General features: G+C 47.7%; 4 protein-coding genes across 4 annotated transcripts; 3 read left to right on the forward strand and 1 right to left on the reverse strand.

The window, feature by feature from the left end:
• Positions 1-1,551: 1,551 nt before the first annotated feature.
• Positions 1,552-2,581, forward strand: LOC120422737 (SRR1-like protein). Its single transcript, XM_039586276.2, has 2 exons — positions 1,552-1,745; positions 1,867-2,581. Exons 1-2 carry the CDS (start codon positions 1,567-1,569, stop codon positions 2,579-2,581), a joined length of 894 nt encoding a protein of 297 aa, XP_039442210.1. The 5' UTR covers positions 1,552-1,566.
• On the forward strand, positions 2,547-2,903 carry LOC120422738 (protein FMC1 homolog). Its single transcript, XM_039586277.2, has one exon. The coding sequence runs from the start codon at positions 2,547-2,549 to the stop codon at positions 2,847-2,849; it is 303 nt and encodes a 100-aa protein (XP_039442211.1). The 3' UTR covers positions 2,850-2,903.
• On the reverse strand, positions 2,852-5,462 carry LOC120422736 (flap endonuclease GEN). Its single transcript, XM_039586275.2, has 3 exons — positions 5,036-5,462; positions 4,032-4,977; positions 2,852-3,963 (listed from the first exon to the last, which is right to left on the reverse strand). The coding sequence occupies exons 1-3, from the start codon at positions 5,191-5,193 to the stop codon at positions 2,893-2,895; spliced, it is 2,175 nt and encodes a 724-aa protein (XP_039442209.1). The 5' UTR covers positions 5,194-5,462; the 3' UTR covers positions 2,852-2,892.
• A 2,710-nt stretch (positions 5,463-8,172) lies between these two features.
• Positions 8,173-13,374, forward strand: LOC120422749 (uncharacterized). The gene is made up of 2 exons (XM_052709936.1): positions 8,173-8,196; positions 8,401-13,374. The coding sequence occupies exons 1-2, from the start codon at positions 8,173-8,175 to the stop codon at positions 13,372-13,374; spliced, it is 4,998 nt and encodes a 1,665-aa protein (XP_052565896.1).
• Positions 13,375-13,816: the final 442 nt, after the last annotated feature.

Genomic DNA, 13,816 nt, shown 5'->3' on the forward strand with positions numbered 1-13,816 from the left:
AATTCTTAAATTCTTAAATTCTTAAATTCTTAAATTCTTAAATTCTTAAATTCTTAAATTCTTAAATTCTTAAATTCTTAAATTCTTAAATTCTTAAATTCTTAAATTCTTAAATTCTTAAATTCTTAAATTCTTAAATTCTTAAATTATTAAATTCTTAAATTCTTAAATTCTTAAATTCTTAAATTCTTAAATTCTTAAATTCTTAAATTCTTAAATTCTTAAATTCTTAAATTCTTAAATTCTTAAATTCTTAAATTCTTAAATTCTTAAATTCTTAAATTCTTAAATTCTTAAATTCTTAAATTCTTAAATTCTTAAATTCTTAAATTCTTAAATTCTTAAATTCTTAAATTCCTAAATTCCTAAATTCCTAAATTCCTAAATTCCTAAATTCCTAAATTCTTAAATTTTAAATTTTTTTAATTCTTAAATTTTAAATTTTTTTTATTCCTAAATTTTTACTTTTTTTGAATTTTTTTATTTTTTTTAAATTTCTTTATTCTTAAATTTTCATTCTACATTTTTTAATTTTGGAAGAAATAGAGTTATTGATTGTTATAATTTCGAGGTTTTCGTAAATTTGTATTTACGAATTTCTATATTTCCGATTTTTAAAACTTTTGGAATTTCGACTTGTACATTCGTTTCGAATTTTAACATTTTTGATCTATGGAATTTATAAAAACGTTAAAAATTAAAATTATTATTCAATTCTGCATATTTTTAATTTTGATTTTCCAAATTTCAGATTTTTGTTGAAATTTTCTTTATTATTATTATATATTTAAAATGTTATTTTAAATTTCTGAAATGTTTGTTTTTTTTTCACATTTTTGAATTTGTTGTTTGGTTGGATTTCAAAATTTCAGATTATTATTGTATTTTCAGTAAGAACATATATATTTGTATGATTATTGTCAAGTTTAATTTCACTCTGATTTACTTCATTTTGGTCCCGCGAGTGTGGATAAATCGGACAGTGCAGGGGACTCATAATCCAGAGGTAGCTGGTTGGTACTAGCAATAAATTGTTGGTGACACGATGGCCGACATCTATAAAGACAACTTCTTTTTTTTTACTCCATTTCGACCAAAAAAACTAAATCTGCCCTTTTAATTTCAATATTCTGCTTTTTAAGATTCGGCGGGAATTTTAAATATTATTATACCCAATACAAAATTATTAAAACGTTTGTAATTATCAGTCGCATTCAAAATGGAAAATTACAATTCTTTGATTTTTTCATCAAAACATATTACAAACAAGCACCGCGCGAAGAAACGTCAAACGCAATCTTTCCGTTTCTGTTACTTTTCAGCTGCGTACCGCTTAAGAAAAATCTTTTCGTGACCCTTTCCTTGACCGTTTCTTGGGCGTTTTTTTATATGGAGTTTTGCGTTCCTTCCGATCAGCATACCAGCCTTGAAGTTGAAGTTTAGTTTTACACGTTTGTTCAACTCTAGTCAATTTCGAGAAAAAGTACTTCAAATAACACTTTAAAACAAACTTACAACAATTCGAGCCAAGTTGGCCAGTTCCGCGCAAGCGTGCAGCATGTAAACATGTCAAACACCGAACCATCACCCTCATCTGCCGACGGATTTATTTCGGTTTGTCGCGCAAAAGGAAAGCGGCGAGGACAGAAGGCGTCCGAGCGGAAAGTGCACTCGAAATCGGAACCTGTGGCCACCGAAGAAAGAGCATCAGCGGAAGTGGAATTTGATTCTGGCAAATTAATCAGGTAGGCGCTTTTGGGCAGCGTGGACGCGGAGAAAAACATTAAAATTTTAACCCGTCTGTCATTACGTAAATTTGGGGGAATAACATTGTGAAAGGTCTTAAAAGTTTGTTCTTGTTTTTAGGCGAATCGCCGAAGCCGAGTGCGACCTACAAGAATCATCATTTTTCACCGGGGCCATCGAGAAGATACTTCCGGTGCTGAAGCAAGCCCACATCCGGGAAATCGTCTGTCTTGGGCTTGGCAAATTGGCAGAGTGTAACATATCTCGCTACCAATTGGCGTTCGTGCGTTGTTTGCAACGGCGTTTGGCATTAGAAAAAGTGCAATACTTTGATCCCGTTTTCACCAGTCGAGAAAAGGAAATCCTTCGCCAGCTGGACGGAATTGTTCTGGAGGAGAATCTTGAGGGAAAGTACGCAGCAAAGCAAAATACGTTGTTTTATTTGCCACATTGCCCCAAACAAATCAGTAACAATTTGCTGTGGAAAAATTGGAACTTGGAGAAGTTGGGACGAATTTATTTGATTTGTAATAGTTTTGAGCAAATTATTACTAACAGTCCTCAGCGATTTCTACAGAACAACGCACATTACATACTGCAAATAGCGAAGAACACCGTTGAGGTCCCAATCGAAAACAATTTCAAGTACACGGACATCTTCAACGACACTTCTTTCCACTATTTCAACACGACTTTGTTGCAAAGCAAAGGTTCATCGTTTTGGGAAGCAACAGAACCGAATTACACGGAGGAAGATCTTGAACTAATAACCAAAACCAAAAGTCTCCACCTGACCGGAAATGGCCTCAAAAACGCTGCGAAAATTGCTGACTGAACTCAAGCACATCTCGTCGGAGGCGAACGCGAACGATTCCCTCGCGGCCAAGTACATCACGGCGCAGTTCAGGAAGTTTGAAACAACGGAGCAGCAGCACTGCCGCGCCAAGGAGGAGATGCAGTTCGCGGCAAATACGTACCTCTGCTATCTCGAGAGTGTCCGCAAGCTGAAGGAACTGAACGCGGCGTACAGCGGTCGAGGGGAGCGGAGCATCCGCGAAACGGCCGACATGGTCGGGTTCAAGTTGCCGCACGATCCCAAGTAGGATGTGTGATTGGAAAAGTAATGGTAGAGTTTAATAAACGGTTTTAAAAATCGATATCGTATATCACGGTTTGATTGGCGTCCTCCGAGGGCGGAACCACGATCCGGTCCTTGAGCATCGTTGAGCACTCGAACATGTCCATATCGTTGTGGCAAAGATCCTGCAGTTCCGGCGGCGGAACATCGATGGGCTCGAAGAAGAAACTTTTGCGCTTCCGCGGACGCAAGGAAGCGTTCAACAGGGACTGGTTCTCCGGCTCGGTCGTAATCCCCAGCACGTCCTGCTTCAGAAGCAATCTTCTCTCGATTGTTGGATCGTCGTCGTCGTCATCGTTGAGTTCGAAGTCGTAATTCAGTGCGATTGGGGAAGCTCTTTCGGCGAGGTTTGCTTTGGGAGGTGACCGTCCGTAGTTTGGATCGCACACGCGATCGACGATGACCGAAAGATTGAAGCCGTCTGAATCGCACGTGGTTTCCATGGCCAAGCGGTCCAGAATGGCGGACATGTTGATGGTCTCATCATGCTTCGGCGAACCTGGTGCAACGGAGAGATTCAAGCCGGCAATCGAAGTCGACAAATCGTACAGAATTTCCAGTTTCTTGCCACTTTCCTGCGGGTCCTCTTCAGCTGCCTCGGTCGCATCGCTACTAATCACGTTCAAGAACTCTTCCAACCTCTTTTGCTTCGGGTCTTTGGTCGTCTTTTTCCTGGCACCTCCTTCCGGCTGGGTCTTTTTTGCTTTCTTTCTCGCCGGTTTCGCCTTGGAAGCCAGAAATGCTTCCACCAGTTCCGAATAGGCGGACTCGACCAGCTGCTGCGGCTCGATCGTGCTCCACAGCGTCTCGAGCGAGTTGCCCGCTTCCGCCATAAACTCCTGGATCTGTTCATCTGGCACGAGACCGGCAAAGATCGACGCGTTGTCCTTCCAGACAATCTCGTAACTGGCCACACCTTTTGGGCTGCGTTTCTTCTTGATGTAGCTCGGTTCCAGTGCGATGGACAGCCTTTTCGACGGACAGTGGCTCAATGTTACGATTTGCCATCTCGTGAAGAGGGGCAACAGCTTTTGGAAGCAGTAGATCTCGTTCCACTGCAGCAGAGCGGCCATACTGCGCTGCAAAATAAAGGCAAAAATGTTTAACAGGATTCTTTTTTAAAAATAAAAATCGAAGCAAATCTTACAATAAATTTAACAAAGTTCGGCTGCCTCCAGGTCAGATCCAGCGTTGGAAGTTCGTACGGCCGAACCATAAACTCGTCAATGATGGCCTCCGACGGAAACTCCGGGTCTTGCAGCGCCTTCCGTTTGATGTCCAGCTCCGCCTTAATGTTCGCGCGTTGATTTTTCCACCTCGACTCGTCGCAACCGGCCTTTGTTCGGCAATCCGCACAACCAGATCGTCGATGCACAAACGTTTTCCCACCGTGGCCACAATCGGCGCACACGTTCTTGTCCTCTGCCTTTATTTCAAGCTCCGTCAACCGATCGGCCGTTTTTCTCCACGCTCGGATTCGGTCTAAAATCTCCCAGCTCGGATAGCTTCGGATCAGCCGGTGGACCAGCTCCCTACCCACGCCCGGAACCCCAGCCGGACTGTAATCACACCCGGACAAAATGCCCATGACCACAATCTTCTCCTGGCCCAAATCCATGACCCTGCGAATGTTTTCCAAGTCATAAATGTCCACCGAACCGCCGTTTTGCGAAGCGCAGAAATTCCGGTAAACCCGAACGCCGCCGTACGCGAAGCAGTCCGAATCTTGGCTGATTATTCCGTGCACCAGGTTCTCGCGATTCAAATGTGCGCAAAGCGCTTCCGCTTCTCCCGGGGCTTGCACGCAAACCAGCCCCATCGAACTGAGCAGCTCCTCGCATTGCTTGAGCACGTGATGAAATCTGTTCCTTTTCTGCTCCGGAGCTCGCTTGCCGGGTTCGTCTTGCTTCCGCTTGCCGCCACCAGTCGCCTCCTTGTCACAATCTGCCGCCTTTTTCGGACGAGCACCGCGGAACTGAATCTGGTTCCGTTGAATAATCACTCCGTACTTTAACGGCGGAGCAGCCCCTTCCAGAACAAATACGGGGACAATTCCCGTGGTCAGTAGGTAGCATGTCCGGAAGAACAAATTTCTGTGAAAAAGGCAATTAATTTAATCGTTCAATAAACATATTGCAATGCAAATCTTACCTCAGATAAAACCGGGGATGTACGAAATAATCAACGACGTTCAAACTTTCGCACACCCATCCGGACAGATCGATCGCAACCACCTTTCTGTTGAGCTCAAACAGGGGCTTCTTTTCGCAGTACGGCGTCAACAGGTTCCACAAATCCTTAATGCCCATCCTGAGAATCTACTACAACATCCGTTGAACCATGTTTTGCGCGCAACGTTTATTTTGATTATGCACGCTTAACCCTCTACTGCCCAAATTTTTTTTTCGAAAATATTTATTTTTCCCGTGTTCAGGAGGTCATTTTGAGCAACTTTTGTTCTACGAAAAACTTTACTTCTCTTGTTTTATGTTTTTCTTGTTTCATTTTTAGTATTTTAATTTGCATTTATCTTGTTTTGTTTATGTTTGTTTTTGGTAGTATTTGGCCTACTCTACCACCTAATATAATTACATTTCGCCTATCTAATTTTTTCATGTTTTTACAGTCACTTTTTCAATTTTTTGCATGATTTTTACATTTTCTGCCATAGAATCGCACCATCATCATTTAAATTGCAAAAAAATGCGTAGAGGCATAGAGCTTTATGACGTTTCGCGTACGCACACTAGCGCACCATTTGGTTTTGCTGGCTGACAAAATTTAACCTCACTTTATTTTCGTGTACGTACACGCAATACATACGCACGTAGATTACTCTATAGTCTGGGACACTACAAAAATTACTGCATACTTCTTTTTACTGAAAATATAGGAAATGTTAGTAAAAAACACAGCCAAAGTTGACCCCTAAAAAAATGAAATTTTTAAAAACATTGGCAAAGTCACATAAAACAAGTTAAACTTCCAACCCTGAAATTTTCTAAAATTTTAAGAGTTCTTCTTTCCAATGCTTTTTAAGAGCGAGTTTTTCACCGATGTGAAACAGGTCGTATCGAGGTGCTCCGATTTGTATGAAACTTTCAGGGGTTGTTTGTTTATACATGAGATGAACTCATGCCAAATATGAGCCCTCTACGACAAAGGGAAGTGGGGTAAAACGGGCATTGAAGTTAGAGGTCCAAAATACATGAAAAATCTTCAAATTGCTCGCATTTCCGTAAAACTTAATCAATTCCAACTCTCTTAGATGCATTCGAATGGTCTTTTGAAGCCCTTCAAAATGTGCTATAGACATCCAGGATTGGTTTGACTTTTTCTCATAGATTTTGCAAATTACTGTTAAAAATGGATTTTTTTAAAACCTTAATAACTTTTTGCAACAGCCTCCAACATCCATACTCCCATAGGTCAAAAGTTAGGGAATTTCATGGACTATAAGCCTACGGTATTAACTTTTTGGCCAATTGCAGTTTTTCTCATAGTTTTACGATTTTTCTATAACAAACATTTTACAACGTTAGTTTTTGCCCTGTAGGCCTCCATAGCGTCACTTTTTGGTCTCAATTTTGACATATTCGAAATCCTCAGAAAATTTTACATTAGATTGAGGTGTTGGAATTTTGAATTTGATTGGAAAAAATGCCATTTAGAATTAATTAAAATATTATTTAGCATTTTGTCGGATTATGGGTAAAACAGGTATTCGCCTACTTGATACAGCATTTGACGTATTGAACACAGGATATGGAAAATCTAACTTTTTTTCAGAAATGTTTTATTTAATTATTTTCTCAATCAAATTCATAACTCCAACATCTCAATGTAATGTAAAATTTCCTGAGGATTCCGAATATGTCAAAATTGAGACCAAAAAATGCCGCTATGGAGGCCTACAGGGCAAAAACCAACGTTGTAAAATGTTTGTTATAGAAAAATCGTTAAACTATGAGAAAAACTGCGATTGGCCAAAAAGTTAATACCGTAGGCTTATAGTCCATGAAATTCCCTAACTTTTGACCTATGGGAGTATAAGTGTTGGAGGCTGTTGCAAAAAGTTATTAAGGTTTTAAAAAAATCAATTTTTAACAGTAATTTGCAAAAGCTATGAGAAAAAGTCAAACCAATCCTGGATGTCTATAGCACATTTTGAAGGGCTTCAAAAGACCATTCGAATGCATCTAAGAGAGTTGGAATTGATTAAGTTTTACGGAAATGCGAGCAATTTTAAGATTTTTCATGTATTTTGGACCTCTAACTTCAATGCCCGTTTTACCCCACTTCCCTTTGTCGTAGAGGGCGCATATTTGGCATGAGTTCATCTCATGTATAAACAAACAACCCCTGAAAGTTTCATCCAAATCAGAGCACCTCGATACGACCTCTAGAACAAACCGAGCAGAATCTACAAATACTGCCTGTTAGGTGACTTGTGCACCCCTAGTGCGCACCGCAACGACGAGCTTGTGGCACACCCTGTGCTGCAACGGCCAGAGAGAGGGAGAGAGAACACACACTAGTTTTAGTTTCGAGCCGATCAAATAAAAACAGTTAAGCTCCATTGTCAAGAGAAGTCACACGCGTTTTGCTTGACTCTGGAAAGACCGATTTAAACCGATCCGCGCAAATCCGAATCTACCCCGAGAAAAGTTACAGTCCACTAGATCGCAAGGGACATCGTGGTCCTTCTGCAGCCGGATTCGGGAAATCGGTGAAATCGACGCGATTCTCGCGGAAAAGTTCCGTGATTCCGAAAAGATTGAGCGTCCGTTCGTGCCGTGGCCGCGCGGGTGTTAGTGACGAAGAGTGAAGGAAGATTCCAGCGGGAAGATTCCTGTTCCGACGGAAGCAACGGCTTTCCGATTCTGAAAACCCCCGACGGAAGCCCCCCAGCGGGTTCCTATTCAGGAAAAAGAAGAACACCCGCGAACGGGTGTCGGTGAAAGCCGCGAAAAGTGGAAAATTCCACGGCGTTGGTGGTGAATTTCTGCTGGCTGCGTGCTCAGCACGGAAAGTTCCAGAATTGACGGCGTCGGTGGTGAAAAACTGTTGGCAGGGTTCGCTGCAGCGTTGCCACATCCTGGTTCGCTGCCTGGCTGTGTGGTGAATTTGGGGTCGCGGTTGTGTGGTGAAAATGGGCACGGTGGAAGCAGAGAATGTGGAGAAATGTGTTTACGCCGCCACCTAAAGGAAGAGAAATACCACGCACACCAGTGAAACCGATTAGTGAGCAAATTGCAGCACAGAAGAGGAAAGAAAAGGCCAGGAAAATGGAGGAAGAACTGAAAAAGTTGGTTCATCAGAGAGGGGCCGTGAAGGGGAAGTTGACCCGAGTGCGCACTGCTCTCGAACACAGTGCTGCCAGACCGAATCCGAACATTGAAAACATGCACTTTTTGCAAATTCAGATGGACATAGTGACGCGATGCTATGACGAGTACAATACTTTCCAAAACTTGATTCACGCGCTTCCTCTCTCGGATAATCTACGTACGTAGCATGAAGAAAAGTACATTGAGTTCGAATCGCTGTACACGGATACGGCGGTCAGGCTGAGTACACTCATCGAGCGTGCCACGAAGCCGGTTCCAGCTCCTGTGCCGAACGCGTCTGCGGTCGTCCTCCGACAAGCCGAGCGCCTCAACCTTCCGGCGTTGCAAATCCCGCTGCCGACCTTCGACGGGTCGTATGAATATTCCTTCAAAGCGATGTTTACCACGTTCATGAACCGTTACCAGCACGAAGAACCGGCCCTGAAGCTGTACCATCTACGGCGCTGTCTGGTTGAGGCGGAGGGGATCATCGATCAAGAAATTATCGACAATAACGACTACGATGCCGCCTGGCTGCTCTTGAAACAACAGTACGAGGACAAGCGCATAATCGTAGACAAGCACGTCGACAACCTGTTCAACCTGCCGAGGATCAGCCAAGAGAGCGCGACCAACATGCGGAAGATGATCAACGTCTGCACCAAGAACGTGGAGGCGATGAAGAAGCAGAACTTGCTGGTCGTTGGGCTCGGCGAACAGATGCTCGTGAACCTGATCGCTGCGAAGATGGACAAGAAGCTGCGGGTCGCTTGGGAAGCTCGCCAGAAGAAAGACGTGCTGTCGACGTACGACGCGACGATGGAGTTCCTGCAGGAGCAGTGCCGGATCTACGAGAAGTTCGACACGAAGCCCGCGACGGAGAGTGCTAAACCGAAAGCGGTGGCGCGGAGCCACACGCTGGTGACAAGTGAAACGAAAAGTGAACTGAAGTGCGCTGTGTGCAAGGCAAACCATGAACTCTGGAAGTGTGATGCTTTTAAGCAAAAGAGTGTGAGTGACAAGTACGAAGTACTGAAGAAGTGCGGAGCCTGTTTCAACTGCCTTGCAAGAGGCCATCGAACCAGGGCGTGTTCGTCGAGGACGTGCCAGGAGTGCGGACGAAAGCACCACACGTTGCTCCATACCGAGGACACGTCAAGCCAGACCTCCACGAAACCAGCAGAAGTCACGACACCAGTCGTGAAGTCCGGAAACCAGGTGACCAGCACCCCAGCAGGAACGTCTACGACGCTGTGCGCAAGTGCTGTTAGTGCCGACAAGCAAACCCTCCTCTCGACTGCCGTTGTCTTGGTCGACGGCGTGGGCAGCACTCCCTACCCGTGCCGAGTGCTGATGGATTCTGCCTCGCAGATGAACTTTGTGACGGACCGTTTCGCCAACCTCCTCTCGCTAAGAACGACTCGCGCTGACTTCACGGTCAGTGACCTAAACGGCAATAAAACTCGAATTTGCCGTAAGCTGCGAACGACGGTCAAGTCTCGCCTCGGAGACTTTTCGGCCAGCCTGGATCTGCTGGTAACCCCCCGGATCACCGGTGACCTGCCGGTGAAATCTTTTGATGTCACGAACTGGTCCATCACGAACGAGATGGCGCTGGCCGACCCGACGTTCAACAGGCGAGGACGCGTCGATATGCTGATCGGCGCCGAATATTTCTGGACTCTGCTGGAGGATGACCGACTCGAGCTCGGCCCGAACCTACCAGTGCTGAGAAACACGAAACTGGGATGGATCGCTGGAGGAGTGGTCGCTAGCGACGCACCGGTCATCGCGCGTACTTTTTGCCAGACCGCAGACGACGAGCCGCTCATCGAGCTGCTGAAGAGCTTCTACAAGGTGGAGGCCTGCGACGAGTTTCGCCCATCGGCGACGGCTGATGACGAGGTGTGTCTGGAGCACTTCCGGCGCACACACGAACGAAACGAGGAAGGACGGTACGTTGTGCGGCACCCCTTTAACGAGCGGAAGCTGGAGCTGGGCGATTCACGGGAGATGGCGCTGCGGCGCTTTCTTGCGCTCGAACGGAAGCTGGACAAGCAACCGGAACTGAAGGAGCAGTACTCGCAGTTCATCCGGGAGTATGCGCAGCTCGGGCACATGCGAGAGATCGAGGAGAAGCCAAACGAAGATCCGGGAGCAGGTTTCTACTTGCCACACCACTGTGTGCTGAGGCCCACCAGTACGACGACGAAACTGCGAGTCGTATTCGACGGGTCAGCGAGGACATCGAACGGCGTCTCGATCAACGACGTTCTGATGACTGGGCCAACAGTGCAGAACGACCTCACCGCGATTCTGCTCCGCTTCCGGGGATTCCAGTATGTCTTTACGCTGGACATTCCCAAGATGTTCCGCCAGGTGGGCGTGCATCCCGAGGACACGAAGTACCAGCGCATTTTCTGGCGGTACGATCGGAACGATCTGCTAAGCGTCTGGGAACTGCAGACTGTGACGTACGGCCTGGGACCCTCGCCGTTCCAGGCGACAATGGCGCTCAAGCAAGCTGCGGCCGACCACCAAGACGAGTTCCCGAGGGCTGCCGAAGTCGTTGAGAAGGGGACATACATGGACGACATCCTGACGGGTGCCGATACGCTAGAAGAAGCTTGCGAGCTGCAACGAGAAGTGACGGGTCTGCTGGCGAAGGCCTGCTTCGGCGCTCACAAGTGGTGCGCGAACCATTCCGACATTGTGCGCGCAGTCCCCGAAGAGCTACGAGGAAACTCGTTCGAAGTCACCGACGACAACGCGAAGACAACCGTGAAGACGCTGGGCGTAACCTGGAACCCTTTCGAAGACTGGTTCTCTGTGTCGGTGCCTGATTTCGACGAACTGGACGAGATGACCCGGAGGAAGCTCTTGAGTCAGCTGGCCAAGATATTCGACCCGCTGGGATTCTTTGGCCCTGTGATCACCTACGCGAAGCTGATCCTGCGAGAGGTCGGCGAGTTGCAGATTGAGTGGGACGACCCGGTTCCACCTGACGTCGGCTCAAAGTGGCGGAACTTCCGCATCGAAATGACCGCTCTGAGGGAGGTGCGGTTGCCAAGGTGGATCTCCTGGAAGGGAGCACTCAAGTTGGAGCTGCACGGATACGCCGACGCGTCCGACCTGGCGTACGGGGCTTGTCTGCACGTGGAGGGCTTCTTCGCCGACGGGAAAACCGAGATGCGACTCATCTACAGCAAGTCTCGCATCCTACCGAAGAAGCGCAAGGCGAAGGAAAAGGCCATCTCGACCCCGCGAGCCGAGCTACTGGCAGCACTGCTGCTCGCAAGGATGGTAGTCAAGTTTCTGAGCGCGACGGAACTGAAGTTTGCTGCGGTCCACCTCTGGAGCGATTCGAAGATTGTGCTCGCGTGGCTCAGGAAACTCCCGCATCTGCTGCAGACATTCGTCTCGAATCGGGTGAGCGAGATTCAGCGATTGACGGAAAACTTCTTTTGGCACTACATTCCGTCAGAAGAGAACCCGGCCGACCTGATCTCGAGAGGAGTCCGCCCGAAGAAGCTGATGACGTCCAAGAAGTGGTGGCGGGGCCCGCCACGCACCCCCGTTGTCGAGACTGGAGACGAACTCGAGATTCCGGACGAGGAGCTGCCGGAGATGCGAGCCGGTGTTGCACTGGCGATGACTGTTCCTGTTGAACGATTCCCGATGTTTGACAAGGTGAGCAGTTTTACAGAAGTCGTTCGTAACATGGCCTACTTGATGCGCTTCGCGAAGTACGTCATGTCCAAGAAGAAGGAGCTGGTGAAGGGATTTCTCACTGCCAAGGAGACGCGAGCTGCAACGCTCGTGATCGTGCGACTGGTCCAGCGTGAAACGTTCCAACCAGAGATTCTCGCGCTGATGGACGGCGCGGAAACGAAACACCGGCTGTGCGGACTGAATGCGTTCTTGGACTCCGAGGACGGCATATTGCGAGTTGGAGGGCGGATCAAGCGAGCCGTTATTCCGTACGATAGCCGTCACCAGATGCTGCTGCCGGCCAAACACCCGATCACCGAAGCTCTCGTCCGAGAGCTGCACCTGGACAACCTGCACATCGGCCAGAAGGGGCTGCTTGCGATCGTCCGACAGCGCTACTGGCCACTGAACGTCAAGAACACGATCCGCAAGGTAATCCGGAACTGCGTAAGGTGCTTCAAGGCGAACCCACTGAAGACGACGCAGATGATGGGCGATCTGCCATCGTACCGCATTCGACCTGCTCCGGTCTTCTCGACCACCGGAGTGGACTACGCCGGACCTTTTTGGATTAAGGCGTCTTCCGCAACTCGCAAGCCGCAGGTCACGAAGGCCTACGTGAGCCTCTTTGTGTGTATGCAGACCCGTGCCATACACCTCGAGCTGGTTTCCGACTTGACGACGGACGCGTTCCTGGCGGCCTTGAGACGCTTCACAAGCCGACGTGGATGTCCGAGAACGATGCGGTCGGACAATGCAACGAACTTCGCGGGAGCCAAGAACGAGCTGAACGAGCTGTGGCGGCTGCTCCAGGATCAGCGCGCTACCAAGAAGATCGCCAGCTACTGCACCGACAAGGGGATTGAATGGTCGTTCATTCCGCCGCGAAGCCCGCACTTCGGCGGCATTTGGGAGGCCGGCGTGAAGCAGGTCAAGCACCACCTCAAGAGGATCGTCGGTGACCGGAAGCTGTCGTACGAAGAGCTGTACACGACGTTAACGCAGATTGAAGCTGTGCTGAACTCTCGGCCCCTCGCGCCGGTTTCAGATGACCCCAACGATTACACAGCTATCACTCCTGCACACTTCCTCATCGGGCGCGAGATGCAGGCCGTGGCTGAGCCGGACTACACCGACCTGAAGGAGAATCGGCTCTCGAGATGGCAGCTGGTGCAAACCATGCTGCAGCATTTTTGGAAACGCTGGACGGCTGAGTATCTACCAGAACTTCAGCAGCGAACGAAGTGGTTGAAGACGAAGCAGATCAAGGAGGGCTCACTGGTGCTGCTGGTTGACCACAACGCACCGCCACTGCAGTGGCCACTCGGTCGGATTGTGGCAACCCACCCGGGAGACGACGGCGTGACACGCGTTGTCACGGTGAAGACGGCGAACGGAGGAGAGTTCAAGCGGGCGGTCACAGAGATCTGTCTGTTGCCGCTGGAGTAGGAGATTTGAAATCGTCATTTCAACGCCGGGGAGGATGTTAGGTGACTTGTGCACCCCTAGTGCGCACCGCAACGACGAGCTTGTGGCACACCCTGTGCTGCAACGGCCAGAGAGAGGGAGAGAGAACACACACTAGTTTTAGTTTCGAGCCGATCAAATAAAAACAGTTAAGCTCCATTGTCAAGAGAAGAAAGACGCGTTTTTGCTTGACTTTGGAAAGACCGATTTAAACCGTTCCGCGCGAATCCGAATCTACCCCGAGAAAAAGTTACAGTCCACTAGATCGCAAGGGACACTGCCTCTTAAATATCAAAAATCGGTTGGAAAATTGATTTTTGGCGATTTTTTAGATCGAAGCCCGTCTAAAGGCGGGGTTAGGTTGTAGAGGGTTAACGGGCGGGGCGTCGACGAATTCGAGCAACTTGCGTTCAACGTGTAAAGG

This window comes from Culex pipiens, chromosome 3, assembly GCF_016801865.2.
Source record: "Culex pipiens pallens isolate TS chromosome 3, TS_CPP_V2, whole genome shotgun sequence".
Taxonomy (NCBI): Eukaryota; Metazoa; Arthropoda; class Insecta; order Diptera; family Culicidae; genus Culex; species Culex pipiens.

Bases quoted from the DNA above. Each gene is read 5' to 3' on its own strand.
- LOC120422737 (XM_039586276.2), top strand. From the start codon at position 1,567: ATGTCAAACACCGAACCATCACCCTCATCTGCCGACGGATTTATTTCG. The intron at 1,746-1,866 runs GTAGGCGCTTTT...TCTTGTTTTTAG, and splicing joins GATTCTGGCAAATTAATCAG to GCGAATCGCCGAAGCCGAGT.
- LOC120422738 (XM_039586277.2), top strand. From the start codon at position 2,547: ATGGCCTCAAAAACGCTGCGAAAATTGCTGACTGAACTCAAGCACATC.
- LOC120422736 (XM_039586275.2), bottom strand. From the start codon at position 5,193: ATGGGCATTAAGGATTTGTGGAACCTGTTGACGCCGTACTGCGAAAAG. The intron at 4,978-5,035 runs GTAAGATTTGCA...CCTTTTTCACAG, and splicing joins CATCCCCGGTTTTATCTGAG to AAATTTGTTCTTCCGGACAT. The intron at 3,964-4,031 runs GTAAGATTTGCT...TTTATTTTGCAG, and splicing joins CGAACTTTGTTAAATTTATT to CGCAGTATGGCCGCTCTGCT.
- LOC120422749 (XM_052709936.1), top strand. From the start codon at position 8,173: ATGGAGGAAGAACTGAAAAAGTTG. The intron at 8,197-8,400 runs GTTCATCAGAGA...CTACGTACGTAG, and splicing joins AGGAAGAACTGAAAAAGTTG to CATGAAGAAAAGTACATTGA.